General features: G+C 44.0%; 1 protein-coding gene across 4 annotated transcripts in view; it reads left to right on the top strand.

The window, feature by feature from the left end:
- The window catches only part of SERPINE3 (serpin family E member 3), a 41,666-nt gene that overhangs the window by 13,779 nt on the left and 13,122 nt on the right, over positions 1–14,765 (top strand). For 3 of the 4 annotated variants that reach the window (XM_062618949.1, XM_062618948.1, XM_062618946.1), the window contains exons 1-2: positions 10,610–10,979; positions 11,803–12,100. In XM_062618949.1, the coding sequence (XP_062474933.1) occupies positions 11,842–12,100 (259 nt within the window). In that variant the 5' untranslated portion in view covers positions 10,610–10,979; positions 11,803–11,841. Of the gene's footprint in view, positions 1–10,609; positions 10,980–11,802; positions 12,101–14,765 lie in introns of those variants that run through there. The other variant, XM_062618947.1, reaches the window with a different exon arrangement.

Raw genomic sequence — 14,765 nt, 5'->3', positions numbered from 1 at the left:
AGAGCACAGATGTGCAGTTTTCAAACATGCAACCTCAGGGGCTGGGAATATCAGTACTGAGGGTCCTAGCTTGAAAGGTATCTCAGGACAAAAGCACACAGAGAACAACTCCAGGTGAGACACCAGCAGCCATCTTTTAGTGAACGGCACACATGCTTTCTGCATGGCTTCACACCAGACCCTCAACCATGTGATGCCCCAGTCTTCACAGAGAAAAACTGAGAATAACATTGTGCTACCAAACCTAGGTTTAGTGTAGCACTGCTCACTACACTACCTAAACAAAACAGTAGTATTTTGCTAGGTGCTTATTTGAGCAGTTTAAAGGAGGAAGAGGCAGTGCATCTTTTCTGTAAGAGCTGGGCCTGCATCAGAGCCCTGAAAGCTCAGCTTGGAGCTAGCTGCTTTCTCCTGCCAGACTTCAACTGTGTCAGAAAGAGCTCATGGCTGGATATGAAGCAGGCTACACACTGATACAAGAGAGGGCAACTTCCCAAAATTGCTGCCACTCTGGGGATTATTTTAACTCTCTTGATCTCTAAGAATTGCTATGGCTCAGAGAGGCATGCTTCAGAGTTAGGGGGAAAAAGAAGAAGAATGAGCATGGAAAGCAAACAAACTACTCTGGAAACCAGCATTTGTTCATGCAAATACGTGCTTGTCTACTTCTGTGGCCTGAGCTGGCTTTTGGCTCTCCTGTTTGGAGCAGTCTGAACAAAAGTAGAACCCAGGCAGCGAAACATGTTGTGCTCAGAGGATTAGAGGTGCCTGGGTCACTATGGTATCTGAAGAAAGTCTTTTGTATCTCCTTGGTGAATTAGCCTAATGTTAGCCACTTCAGGATCAGCAAGTTATTTATCAGGGTCCCATTTCTGGCAGATTCTTTCATACCTGGGAGAGTGTAAATGCTGCTGCCATGGGTGAGACCTGGATGCCAGAGCCTGAGAGAGCTGCCTGAGTCCTTGAGCTGTGATTGATAGGGTTGGTGGGGAGGGTTTGAGGAATGGCCAGCAGACAGCACCAGGCCGTCACAGTTGAGGGAAATGAGTGGCACAGGGCCAGTTACTGGCAAGGGAATCACTGGATGATTTTCTGAGCTCTGCCCTGAAGAGTAAATAAATCTGCTTTGCCTCCTAGTGAGAAAAGCCCCTGGCTTATTCTTAGCAGCTAGATCTCTCTCAAGGACAGCAGAGAGAGATGATAGGAGAATTCCTTCCACCCTCAATACTCCATTAGGGAGAGAAAGGACAGTCTGGACCCAGCTGCTGCATCTCCTAGTTCAGGAACCAAATGCCAGTTCCAAGTCTGAGTTGGTAGAGACCTGCTCAGGCCTGTGAAGGATGTGTGCTAGGGCAGTATCCTTGTTGGAAAAGTAAAAAAACAAAAAGCCCTGCTATAAATGCAAATGCATACATTTCTGTAGAAGACTGCTGTCAGGAAAATTACGGTGTGTGACCAGGAGGGGGGGAACATATTCACACAAAGCGGTCCATTTCTGAGCCAATTCATCCAGGCCACATCCAATTGGACACCGGCAGCTCATGAAACCCATATGCTCTACTATAAATCAACTCCTTAATGCTCTCTTCTGCACTTTGATTAACTTCAATTACCAGAGCCTGATGCCATTGTGAACTGTATTTATTGATCAACCCTTGGACCTCCTGCTTTCCCCTTGCTCTTATCCTCACTGCTGTAAACTAACCTTGCATTTTCCCCAGCATTTTCCCTTCATCTCTGTGAATAACTGTCTCTCTAGGTCTCCTCAGTTGTCCTTCCCAGCAGTCACAAGAATGGGATGAGCCCATAGCCTGGACTATTAGGTAAGAATATTTGACATAGCACTTACCCTGCAGAGACAGTAAGCTAAAGGCTTTGACTTTCCTGATGCAAGACACTGTGGGCTATGATTGACCCTGCATCAGGAAGAAGGAGGAGAGTAGGAGTCCGTTTTAGGCGTTTGGGTTGCATCAGAACACCTCGATCACGACAGCCTGAGAGCTTTGCTGTGGCCTCTGTGTTTCCCACAGGTCTCCGTTGCTCCTCTTTCTCACACAACAGAAGCAGACACATCCCTCTCCTCCCCAGCACTGTGCGTGCAGTGCTCCAACAGTGCCAGGCTCTCACAGCTGTTTCTCCCCACCACCAGCATAAGACTCTTCTCATAACCCACTTTGCTCACTTTGCTGCATGTTGGTTTTGGTTTATGGGCTACCATGAGGCTGGGGAAGAGCTTCAGTGCTCTGCTTTCCATGTCTCATGAGGAGCGCAGAGCTTGGCTCCTTGTTAAGGGAAGATGTGAACCACAGTGGACAGCATACAAGAAAAGACACACACGCTCACACCTTCCTAAGGCTCCATCAGACATGGTGCTTGTGCACAGGAAAGAAAAAGAGAGAGAACTTGTAACCGCAAAGTCATGTTCCTTTGCACCTGAAAAAGAAGAAATTGATCTTCTCTTTGGATTTTCATGCTTTTTACCTTCTGCCCTGTTGCAGTGCCACACTGACAAATTCTATCTATAAAAAGGAAATCTCAATAGACAGTCACTAGAAAGAGGCCTTCTGATTAGCGATTTCCCCTTTCTTTACAACTCCAGCTTTGTACAGCGGTCTCCCCATGCTGTTTTAAGCTGTATCTGCCTGTAACTCACCCACAACATGGAGCACTAGACCTCTGTCCATGAAGCACATGCACTGGCAGATAATCCAGATCAGTTTACCTCTGTGTACCTGGCAGCACGCTACTGTGCAGTGACCAAATATCAGAAGAGTTTGCTGTTAATTAGGATCAGATTAATCCCTGCTGACTGCCTGTCTCTGTGTAAAAAGGGCACCAGGGGTTAGAAAGTATTAAGTACCTTAAACATCTACTTGCATAATGTAAAAACCTATGAAGATCCAGACTTTGTGCTTGAAAGTCTTCATGTGAAATTATTTACCCCTAGAGGCATTTAAACATGCTTCTTATCCTATCAAAGCAAGAAAATCCATTAAAAAATGTCCAGGAGGAAATGTAACAAATATTTGGCTATGGAAAATAATAAACCAGCAGCACAATGGAGACAAGACATTTACAAAAAATATCCTTGGAATTCTGAATATTATTTCCAACTTCTAAGAATTTAGTTCAGCATAAGAGGTATAAATTTTATAGCTGCAATAAAGCTTTTTTTCTGGGATACAGTTGTACCTAGTTTTCCATTTTATTAGTTCCTATTTATCATAAAAATACAACATCTAATAATGAGATAGCCTTCTCTATGGAACTCCCCACAGAGCCCTGGGGGCAACACAGAAAAGATACATTTCCTTGCTCTTCTTATATGTTCAAATTATTTAACATATTTCTGACACTGAAACATATTTTGCTGAGATGTTTAGATAATCCTAAGCATGTAAGTGGTTATTTGGCATGTCAAAAGATGGAGAACTTCTATGCTTTTCTCTTAATTTTAAATGTAATAGTATTTTTAAATGAAAAAGGATCCTGAGATTGATTTAAAAAGGTGATCTTCATGTAAATGGAGACAACAGTAGGAAGATTTTCAGGGGCAAAACAGACTAATAAAGGATCTACAGACCTGTGAGAAAATGCCAAATTTACACACATCTTCACATCTGCTTCACATTTCTTTCTTATTTTTTGTTACTGGCACATTTGTGTAAGTATTAGGGGCATTTACATAATAACAGGATATTAGCTCCTTTTGAGGTCATCTCTTCATGTGACATTCCTCATTTACAGTCATAATCTTCTCATGATGACATCACTTTGGTGGCCACAGCCATACCTGTGATGTCACCAGAAGGGATTATAACCTGAAGTGGGGAGTAAGCTGCAAGAGCAGATCAGCTCCTAAGAACAGAGGTTTTGTTTTGCTCTGCTAGCAGCGGGAGAAGGAAGCACCCACTCTCCCTTCCTACCCTCCCTTTCTCCTCCACCTGCCCCAGTGTAGCAGGACCATCTCTCCTTGTGGTAGTGCCTAACCCTTGCTGCTGCCACAAAAAACCTGCCAAGGTTCTGCTGTGAGCTCTGGTGGGGATGCCTCGTGAGGGACCTGGATCGGGCCCTCCAGAACTGGGGCCCCCCTCGCCCTGCTGCTCTTTGGTGCTGCTGTGCCAGTATTGGGATGGCACAAGTACAGGAATCTGCTTAGGAAGAAGGAAGCCAATACTGTCAGGAGAAATGCTCAAGATACAGAGACATCTGTGAGCGACAGCTGAACTTTCCCACACCTGTTAATGTGAGGGGCACTCTGGTGAAGAGAAGCATTGAATGCCAGTAGGAAACTCCTGCAGGGAGGAAGACTGGGGCTGGCTGGGCAGGAGGGTTTGTAAACAGCTTAAACTGGTGCATGAGAAGCTATGCGCAACACACACAGATACAAACTGTGTGCGACACACAGAGATACAAGCAGCCTTGCTTCTCTGCCCAGCTCAGAGGCACATCACAAGCTGGGGTGAGAGGGTAGGACAGCCTGCAGTGAGCACAGGAGGTACACATGAAAGCCACAAAGGGACTCACTGGAGATGTGCCATTCCTGCTGTGTAGACCCAGCAGCCAAAGGTCAGTCAAGTGTTGCTCACTTGGGTCCAATTGGTATTCTGTCCTGATCCCCAGGCTGAAAGGAGGGCATCTGTGGGGTAACAGGCAGGATATACAAGCTGTGGTTCAGTACTAAGCCAGTTTGGCAATGTGGCTTTCAACATGGGCCCACCTGGTCGATTCAGGACACAGGAGAGGTTAAACTGCAGCTGATGAACTTTCCTATGCAGACCTGCGTTGTAAAAAACATTCTTCCACATGATTCACTCTGTAAGTTTCCATTTGATCTCATCTCTCTCCCCTATGCAACTAAATCCCACTTTCTGAAAATTAGGTTTCTTAGGGGAAGTCAGCTCTGCAATTTCATAAGCATCTTCATGCTTTTGTCTTCTGCTTGGTTCCCTCTCAGTTCAGCCAGATCAGTCGCAGAAATTGCAGTAGGCAACATGCTCACGAGGACCTCTTCCAATGGCATTTACTTGGCATCATTTATTTGGCGCTGTAGGAGACTGTGATAGTCAGTTACATAAGCGTTCGGGGGATATCTGCATTAAAATCAGCTTTTAACATACTTTATATTCCCTTGTCAACAGTGAATGTATTTTAATTGTCAGTTCATGTAGTCATCTGGGAGGAAAATGTGCTGCCACAGAGTTGCTCCCCTCTCTCGCTTTTGTCTCAGTGGCAGCTCTTGTCTGACTGTGAATTTCCACCAGGCCCCATGCAGGGTACTGATTCTCTCCCAGAAGCATTTTAAATCCGCAGATACCTAAGGGTGACTTCTGAGGGCAGAGATGGCATTTCACAGACCAGGAGGTCAACTCTGAACGTGCTGATCCAGCACCTCTGAGATACTGCTGGCAGCAAAGTAGCTGATCTGTGACAGCAGCTGTCACAGGTCATCTGTGCACTGAGGAAGGATCTTATACACTTGGAGTGCACAGGGAAGAGGCTTCACTACTAAGATCTTCATACAACACTGCAGGAAATATAGACACAGCTGAGATTGTCTCTTTGGAGCTCATGCCTCATTTTTCCTAGAGTTTCTTAAGCCATCTTCCCCTGTGAGACATGCATAGGAGAGATACTTGGATTACAATAAGTATGTATAAAATCTTTCTCCTCGATAAGCTTTTCTTCCTTTCTTTTTAAAGTCAAAGTTTCATCAACTTAAAAAAAGAATTGATTTTGTGCTTGTGGTTTCTCAGCCCTCTTCAATTCTGTCTATTGAAAACCACATAATGAGAACAGTCACCATCAGTTGGAAGACTGACCTGGTTTGGGCTCTTATTCAGCCCACACTTCTGCAGGTGGAAATGTGTCACTTCACCGGTGTTAACAATGTTAATTTCATTCAGTGAAAGAGGAGCTGGTGTTGGCTTTGCTTTGCTTTCCACCAGAGAAAGGCACCATTCTGCCCACTACAGAAGACATCACACAGCACATTAGAAATACCTATCCTGCAATTTGAAAAAGGAGTTGACTGATAGCTCACACCTATCGTTAACTTACTTCCTGGCTAAGTTTGGGGTTGCTCCCACTTACTGTCTCCAAAACTGCCCCTGGGTAGAATTCGGGCCTCGTTTATTTGAGGACTCATCCAAAAAGCCCCCATTGCAGAGCCTGAGCCAAACCTGTGTCCCACACAGTCCTCCAATGCGAGCCTAAAAGCCCAGGCATCCCTGAGGGCACCCATGTGCCCTTACGCATCTCACAGGGCAGGAAACACTGATTCCCCGTGTGATGCTGTAAAATCACTGTTCCATTAATTCCAATTGCAGTATTAGAGATACAGGAAAATGAACCCCCAAAAATGTTGTATTCCTGGTTTAGAGTCATGGGGGCTGAAAGGGACTGAGTCAAGTGCTGCATAGTTTGGTGACAGCCAGCTTCTGCTACCTCTCTTGCAGCCATGGGCAGCGAGGCTGCCTGCAGCTGTCGAAAAGCCTTTACTGCTGCTAACAGCCCCTATTTCTATCTGGAGCTGGGCAGGAGGGTGTGAGGGAAGGGGTCTGGGGGCTCCTGCAGAATGGATCTCCACTGTGGGACTCTGCACTGTGTGTTCTCCCCAGCAGGTCCTGGCTGGCCAGGTGCTGGCACCGAGCTCATCTGTTCAGCAAGGGCATGCCCTGTGGAGGAGTTTGTTGCCATACCAGCATGTGGAGTTCGGTCTGAGATGCCATCACAGGGTCAGCTGGCTGCTTTATCCTTTAACAAAGCCCTATGGAAATGAGTGATTTCACTGGACTTCTTCGAAGGTGATCCTCTACAGTGTTCACCCTTTGAAGAGCCAGTTTTTGTACCCACACCCCAGCAGGAGGCAGAGGCAGTGCTGGTTTTTGCATGGCATGTGGATAGCAGTAAGGAAATTCACTTGAAATTGTTCCACTGGGTGTTCCATGGCTCTGCAGCCAACTGCCTCCTCTTGAAATAAACTCTGTATGAAATGATGACGCAAAGCTTTCTTATCCTGGAATTCAGCAGAGCCACCTTCTTGACTGAGCAAGTGTGTTGGCAACTTGCAGTGTGAGCTTTCTTGTAGAGGAGAGATGTAAGAGGAAGGAAGCTGGCTTGGATTCAGTTTGATTTCCCCAGTGTTACATATGTTAGAGAGAGAAAGCACACAGAAAAAAGCAGATGCAGATAGAAGGTTAAATTCTGTTCTCACTTATGGAAGGGATAAATGTACTATAATCCTACTGATAACATGGTTGTGCTGGAGTGAAAGGAAGATTGCTGGAGACAGACCTGGCATGGGAAAGCAAACAACAGCATGCTGAGTTGGAAAACCTGCTTCTCACCTGGTCCTCTCACCTTCCTCTGTTCCAGCCTCCCTGGGTCAAATTCTGTTCCAGATTGCTGCATAAAGTCCCTGCAGCAGAAGCCCAAACTGGCCAGAGCCCAAAAGCAGAACTGCTCTCCCTTTCCTCTCCGCAGCCACGTCAAACCAGGGCCCAGTTTTATTAGAACGCAGACTGATGAATCGAGAAACAGTTTTTTGGGGAGGAAAGGCTTCCAAAGAAATCTCCCTCTGCCTGCAGTGACTGTGCAGGCTGTGCCTTTCCCTCTAATTTCTCATTTCAGTCCTATGACTGACTAGCTGCTTCCAGGGCTGAGCAAGCTCCTCGCCTTCCTTCCTGATGCCACCACCATGGAGGCTCAGCCCTGAGTCTGTTTTCCACCCTGTTCCCTGGAGGAACCCATAGTCACCCACCCCCTAGGACTCAAACTGATGTGGTTGGTTTGCATTCACAGTCCTGTACCTGAAAGTAGAATCTGACCCATGAAGACCTCGAAGATGAAGTTCTAGAGAACAGCTGTCTATGACCATTTCTCTTTCCCCCAACTCTCCTTTCTACTCTTGTGTATTTTTCATACCAGACATAGCAGAGCCTTGATGGTGCCTGTCAGTGCTGAGCAGTGGGGGATGTCTCAACAGTGTGTCCCTTTCCTCACCACAATGGTCACACAGGAGGACATCAAGGGCCCATGCAGTAACAGCACTGGCACACCACAGGTGCAGGCAGGACCTAATCCATCAGTGAAAGCAGTCACCACCTACTGCTTCTCTCCAACACTTCCCATCAGTTTTGCTCGCTCTTTTGGGGTTTTGCTCAGACATCAGGAAGATCTTTGCTGTTTTCCTTCTCAAAGAGTGTTTTTTTCTGTGCTCAGTGAGGGCACAAACAGGTTGGGCTCCCTCAGAAGCTTTCAGATCTTCTCCTGTAGATGCCCAGAGGAGCTCCATGGGAACACAGTACTCCATCTTTCAGCCTCCTGCCACCCCTCTGCTGTATTTCCTCCAGACTTCATCAGTTTGTGCCTTCCCTCATAGGCAGTCTATAAACTATCTCAATGTCAAGAAGCATTTCCCAAAATACAGCTGCTACCTTTGCTCCTTTTTGTCTTTGAAGATTAGTCTCAGGGACCAACATATTGCATTTTCTCTTTAAATGCATTTTCAGTGTCTTAAAATGATTGCCATCAAATTTATCAGTACTTTCCTCACTACCTTGTGGTGCATAGCCAGATTAAGACCCAAAGAAGGATGTGATGCGTAAACAGGCAAATAAAGAGAGATGGACTCCCTTTCTCCCCAGCAGCCCAATCCTAACACTTTGGTAAGTCCAGGACACCTCTGTTTCTGAGAGGGAATTTCTGTAACGAACCTATTTGGTTTGCAGCCCCCTTTAACTACCCTCACTTGGACACCTCAGCTCACTTCATAAGCTCTGTTTTCAGACTCACCCCACTCCTCGGACAGCCGGTTAGTAACTTTGGATCCCAGTTTGGGGAAGAAAAACTTAAAACCTAGGCTGCGGACCTGAAGGTGTATGAGAATTTTGGGTTTGACCCTGATTATGACAAATGTTCACACCCATCCCCTGGTAATTCATCACTTATTTTTTAGGCACAGGTATTTTCACTGACCCTTCTCTCTTATTCTACTGCCCTTTATCTTTCTAATACTTTACTAATGGATTTTCTTTTCTATTCATTATCCATAAAGCACATTTTTTATTCCCCACGCACGCTTTGAACAGCATTGATTTATTCTTAGTTTTCTTAAGTGTTCTCTCCTTGTCCACTAACACTGTTTTTGCTTCTCAGATTCCTCCACAACTTTCCTTTCCTAAATCAGGTGCAGGGAGGAAGGGTTTGAAGCAAACACCCAAGCTTTTAAGTCTCCTCTGTGATAAGACATGACCCAGAATGGCTTTCTCCCCTTTCCAACAGAAATTACGCTGCCCTACCACATTTAAACTGGGTCCAATTTTCAACTGATTCTTCCATAAGTACTGAAGAGCAACATTTTTGCCCAGTGGGAATTGAATGTCAGTTTTTAACAGTATTACCTTAAGCATTCAGGGGTTCCCCTATCTTTCTTCCAAATCTTAATAAATCCACGGGAGAGTATCAAGCAGGGCACAGAGGAAATGGCTTATCAGGTCTGGGGCCTCTGGGAACATCACATCAAATACAGCTCAGTAGTGACCAGAGTTAATTTACTCATCGACAGCTCAGAGCCCTTCAAGAAATCACTTGGTAGCATCTGTTTCATTCCCTCTGAATACACCTTCAGTCCAGTGGATACTGTTAATGATAACTTCTGCAGAGAGGTCCTCACTCAGCAAAACTCTTAAGCCCAAATGTAATATTCAGTGTGAGGATACTGTCACTTAAATTCATGGCAAAAACTACATCCCTGCCTGTTGCACTAGACTGGGATTGGACAAGTTCTTGTCCTACATCTGCCCTAGCAGGAATCTGGTCTAAACCCCAGGATCCTGAGAAGGATCCCAGGGGATCAGTGATAGATCAGTGTCTATTCTGTCATCTCCTCAAAACAGCAGAAAGAGGAAAAGCACAAGTACAGACAAAGGAAAACCAATGCTTCATTCTCATTTGGGCCCTGATTCAGTTGTGTGGCTGCTCCTTCCCTGCTAAGGATGAAACAGGAGCACCTAAACACTATTTCTTGATTGCAGTGACCTTTTCCCCCATGTCTTCTTTCCCAGTAGCAACAGGAACATATGCTGTAAAATAGCAAAGAGTATATATAATGTCAAACTCTGAGAAGATCAGTAAGCTGCAGGTTCAATAAAAATGAACACTCATTTTTAAGCTGAAACCTTGCTTGCCTTTGGTGCAATTGTGAAGCTATGAAGCTGAACTTGCAAATATGATGGTCAGGATTTGATCCTGTTGCATTAAGAAAGCCATGAACAGCTGCAACTGCTTTCAAAGTGGTCATAACCACAGCTCTTCTGCTTCTGATCAATTCAAAGTGACCTCTTCCTTATTTGATCTCCTTCAAGTGCACTTCTTTGTTGTTTCTTTCCTCCTGGAAACTAAAGAGTGAATGAAAATCTTGCTATTTGGGATGGCATTAAAAAGAAAAAAAAAAGGCAAATAAAGACATTTTAATTGCATGGGATTTCTGAGTAGGGTTTCAAAGTGAGGGGAAAAAATAGCTGTGTGCCTGGTACACAGAGAGCCCTTTCTCTTCCCCTTTGTGGCAGAGGAATCAATGGAATTCATACAAAAGAAGCAGGGGGGTGGGAAGAGAGATAGGAGATGTCTTGCTCGGTACCAACAGGTCACAAGCCTCATGAGGCTCGAGCAAGGCTTGCAAGGAAGTGGCTGACTGTATCTCCATGTGTACCTTTTTGTTCCTTGCCTTGGTTTTGCTGGTCAGTGGCATGCTGCTTTGCCTGGCTCTCCATGGAGCTTGTAGCCTACAGGAATTTGGATAGAGTGGTACAGACATCGCCGACAGAGACTCTGATCACTGACTATCCCTTTAAACACAGTCTCATGACTTAGTCTTTACTCCACTACCTATTAAAGGAGACAAGAAGTACATAGACAGCTTCTATTCAGACACACAGAAGAACACAGAAAGGCAAGACAATTTAACAGAGCTAACTGTGAGTAAATACAAGGCATTAGAGGTGCTCTCTAGAGCAAAGGGCATGGAGAAAGATTTGTAGGAAATCCTGAAGTGAAAGACGGTGCAGTGTGGTTTAATATATTCTTGCATACAATGTTCGAAAGGTGAAATTCTGTCAGGAAAGCTGTTCTGTCATTTTAGCATTATTCCTTTAAATAAGGATCTAAGTGTCTCTTAATAGAACATTGACCAACGCTTGATTTCCCATCAAATTCCGAAGCACTCATTTTGTGCTGCAAGCACTGGTGCCTTTTGTAAATATAACCTTTTTTACTGGGATAAATTTCATAGAAGGAATAATGGTGGAGGTAGGGTGTGGGGAGGGGGATTTGAATCCAGGCTTTAGCAAACATGGATCTAAAACCCAGACTGGAGCCTCCAGCTAGATACCTGCACCTCACAAGGGGTTGCCTTACTTCTGGCGTGCTGGATGTGACCCCCTTTCTGCTGGGAACAGAAGGGAGCTGTGGGTGCTCAGCACCATGGAGACTGCACTAAGGTGTCCCACCATCTGTGCAGGTAGCTAACTTTTTAACCAAGGGGTTCTGTGTCTCCATACAGTGCGATGGCCAAACATCCTATACAGTATAACATTCTGGAAAACTCAGTTCTTGTTAGTCAGCAGAGTCATCAGCATGTCCCTACTCATTTTTTTATGACGTAACTGGGTAGACCTGGACAAGTATTTTAACAATGATGACTACTATTGCAAGTGATATCTTAACACTGATGGAAAGAGAAAGTTCCTCTATCAGCTCAACCTATTGATTTTCTAAATGAATCTGTATTGTTAATTGCAGGTATGATTAGCTGGTGGAGAGTGTTCCCAGCTCGCCTTCATGTTGCCCGTTTTCTTCTTTGCTTTTGTCCTGTCTGCTTCTTGCTTTACCAAAGCAAACTGCATCTCCTATGGCGAGCTGAAAGAGCTGAAGACTGAATTTGCCATCAATCTCTACCAACATGTATCTGAAGCAGAGAACAGAACCAATCTGGTAGTCTCTCCAGCAAGTGTGGCTGTTTCGTTGGAGCTTCTGCAGTTTGGAGCTCAAGGAAATACCTTTACGGAACTGCAGGATGCTCTAGGATACAACATTCTTGGTAATGTACGGCTTATAAAAAATACTTCTTGTCTTACATTTTGCCATAAATTTACAGCTTTACTAAGGAGACAGCAATTACACACGTCATACTAAACTTCTGTCTTCTGTCTCACTGTAAGATGTAGTTCAGGAGTGTTTTCCCCATCTTTGATAACCAGGTACCAGCTGGAGAAAGAAAACTCAAGGGAATAGTTGATACACATGTTATTGTTCCTCTTTTCTCTTGGTCAGTGCTTACTCTTTTACTGCACTGAAATACAACTACATTTAGAAAAGCTACTTCCACGCACAGCAGAATTGGTCCTGGTTTCCCAGAGATCCACCATGTCCATTGTGTGCTGACATCCCTGTGTCATCTGCGAGGAGGTGCCGGGCAGAGGACAGCTGTTTTCTCTCCATTCCCACTTACGTTTTCTCTCCTGTCCCATTAACAAATTTTATGAAACCTATAGAAATTGAATTATCTTTAAGACTTTGAACCTTTTTCTAATGTTTTTACAACTGGACAAAAAGATGAAAAGTTACTAGAAGGAGACTGGCAGAGACATACATAGACAGATGGAAGATGCAGTTGCATCTTTCCCTGAAAGCAGGCTAAAATAAAACTCACAGGGAATCTGGAAGAGATATGGAAAAGGCAGATGTCTTAAAATCCAGCATTAAGTCAGCTGAATTTAAGGATGCTGTTTGCATTTTAGTTCTGGATTATCCTACCATCTCACATCACACGTCAAAAACTATTTTACATTATGGGCACAATGTTTATGAAAAGCAGATGACTGTCTCATCTTCAAAATTTGCAGCTTACATACAAAACTTATGTATAGAGATGACACTGCTATTTCTCGGCATGAGATTTACTCTCAGCGTATGAAGACTAAAGACAAAACCTACAGCAATTTCATTGGCCTGTGCTGTAACTGCCTTAGTCACCATTACCATTCTGTATAGCATTGATATTCAAAACCACACAGAGGTAAGAGCTACCTCTGGCTGATATATACAGATACAGCTGCATGTACTGACACAAGGACAATGCATCTCTATCAAGAGCAACTGATACAATGAAGTCTTGCCTATAAGACTCCCGTTTCTGTAAATTCAGTAGGGTAATTTTAAATAACATTAATTCATACAGGGATTATAGCTTGCTTGACAATTCTGTTCATCAGGGGTTCAGGTAGTAAGAAAGAATCCTAAAAATAATATTGCACAGTGAAATTCAGGCACACATCTCCACACAAAATGCAATGAAGTGCAGGGGTTGTTAATGACCTGATAGCTCTTTTTTGCTGCCTTACTTCCCATGTGGCACACCATACCAAGCAGATGTTTTATATCCATTTTAGTTGTCTGTGGCACAAGGCACATGAGCTTTGGCTTTCAGTAATATTAATGCATGAATGTGAAGATAAAATAGGATGGGATCTATTGCAATTGGTTAGAGTAGCACATTTCCAGTGATAGAGAAGAAAACTTCCTTAAATGGTTTAAATCAAATAAATACATCAAAAAGATCATATTTCCTATCAGATGTGTAAAACTAAATCACATACATATGCATATCTGATAAAATTCCTTTCTTCCATTAGATATTTGCATTAATGTTTCTGATGGTCTGTCTTGAACAATAGTGAAGGATGTGGTTAAAAACTTAACAGGTTGAAAACAATGAAAACATTGATGGTTCATTCACTATTCATGGAGAATCCGCTCTTTCATGCACTTGTAATCTTTTAATGTTTGGAAGTCTTGTTCACCTTTATTCTAGTACTAACAAGAACCATTTTGAAAGGGATGTTTCTCTAGACAGCACAGACAAAATCACATGCTTTAACATGATTTCTCCTTGCTGCTTTATTTTATTGAAGGTATTTTAAAGCAATTTTGAACTGTTCTCCAAGTAAGAGTTCAGGACTTTGGTTAGCTAAGCACTTTGATATGACTGAAGTTACAAGCTCAGGATACCACACCTCACGTTAACATCTGCTTCCAATTTACCATCTTTGGTTTCCCACATCCTCCAGAGGGAGCTTGCCAAATGCTCCAGCACTAATGAAAAACACACGAGAAAAGCACTTTACACCTCAGACTGTGTGAGTTTTCTTGTCATCTGCTCAAGGAGTTCAATAGTTTATCCCTTAAAGAGTAATAGATCTAAATTTCAATACCAAACTTCCCATGGGTGATTAGTCTTTCTGTACATTATTGAAGGAGCACTACAGAATCATAGAATCAACTAGGCTGGAAAAGACCTTTAGGATCAAGTCCAACCATTACCCCAAGACTGCTAAGTCCACCAGTAAACCATATCACCAAGGGCTTCATCGACATGTCTTTTGAACACTTCCAGGCACGGTGATTCCACCACTTCCCTGGGAAGCTGGTTCCAATGCCTGACCACCCTTTCTGTGAAGAAGATTTTCCTGTGAGGTCAGAAAACATGCACTGGATTCTCAGGTGATAGAAACCGGTGGATGTGAAACTCTCCCTTTACCCCATCAAGAATCTGAACTGATGCAGTAAGTCTCCTGATGACCTGGCTGGCAGTTAGAGGCTCACAGTGATCCTGCCCTTGACCTGACACTCAGCTTGGGACACATTGGTCCAGGCAGGATGGACATCCCTCGTTAGCTGCCCCAAGCTGCCCATGTCCCAAGCAA

Source organism: Pezoporus occidentalis, unplaced genomic scaffold (genome assembly GCF_034315485.1).
Source record: "Pezoporus occidentalis ecotype Australia unplaced genomic scaffold, CSIRO_AGI_Poc_V1 ctg207, whole genome shotgun sequence".
Lineage (NCBI taxonomy): Eukaryota > Metazoa > Chordata > Aves > Psittaciformes > Psittacidae > Pezoporus > Pezoporus occidentalis.
The sequence above is the reverse complement of the archived record's forward strand: the minus strand, read 5'-3'. Positions and strand labels throughout refer to the sequence as shown.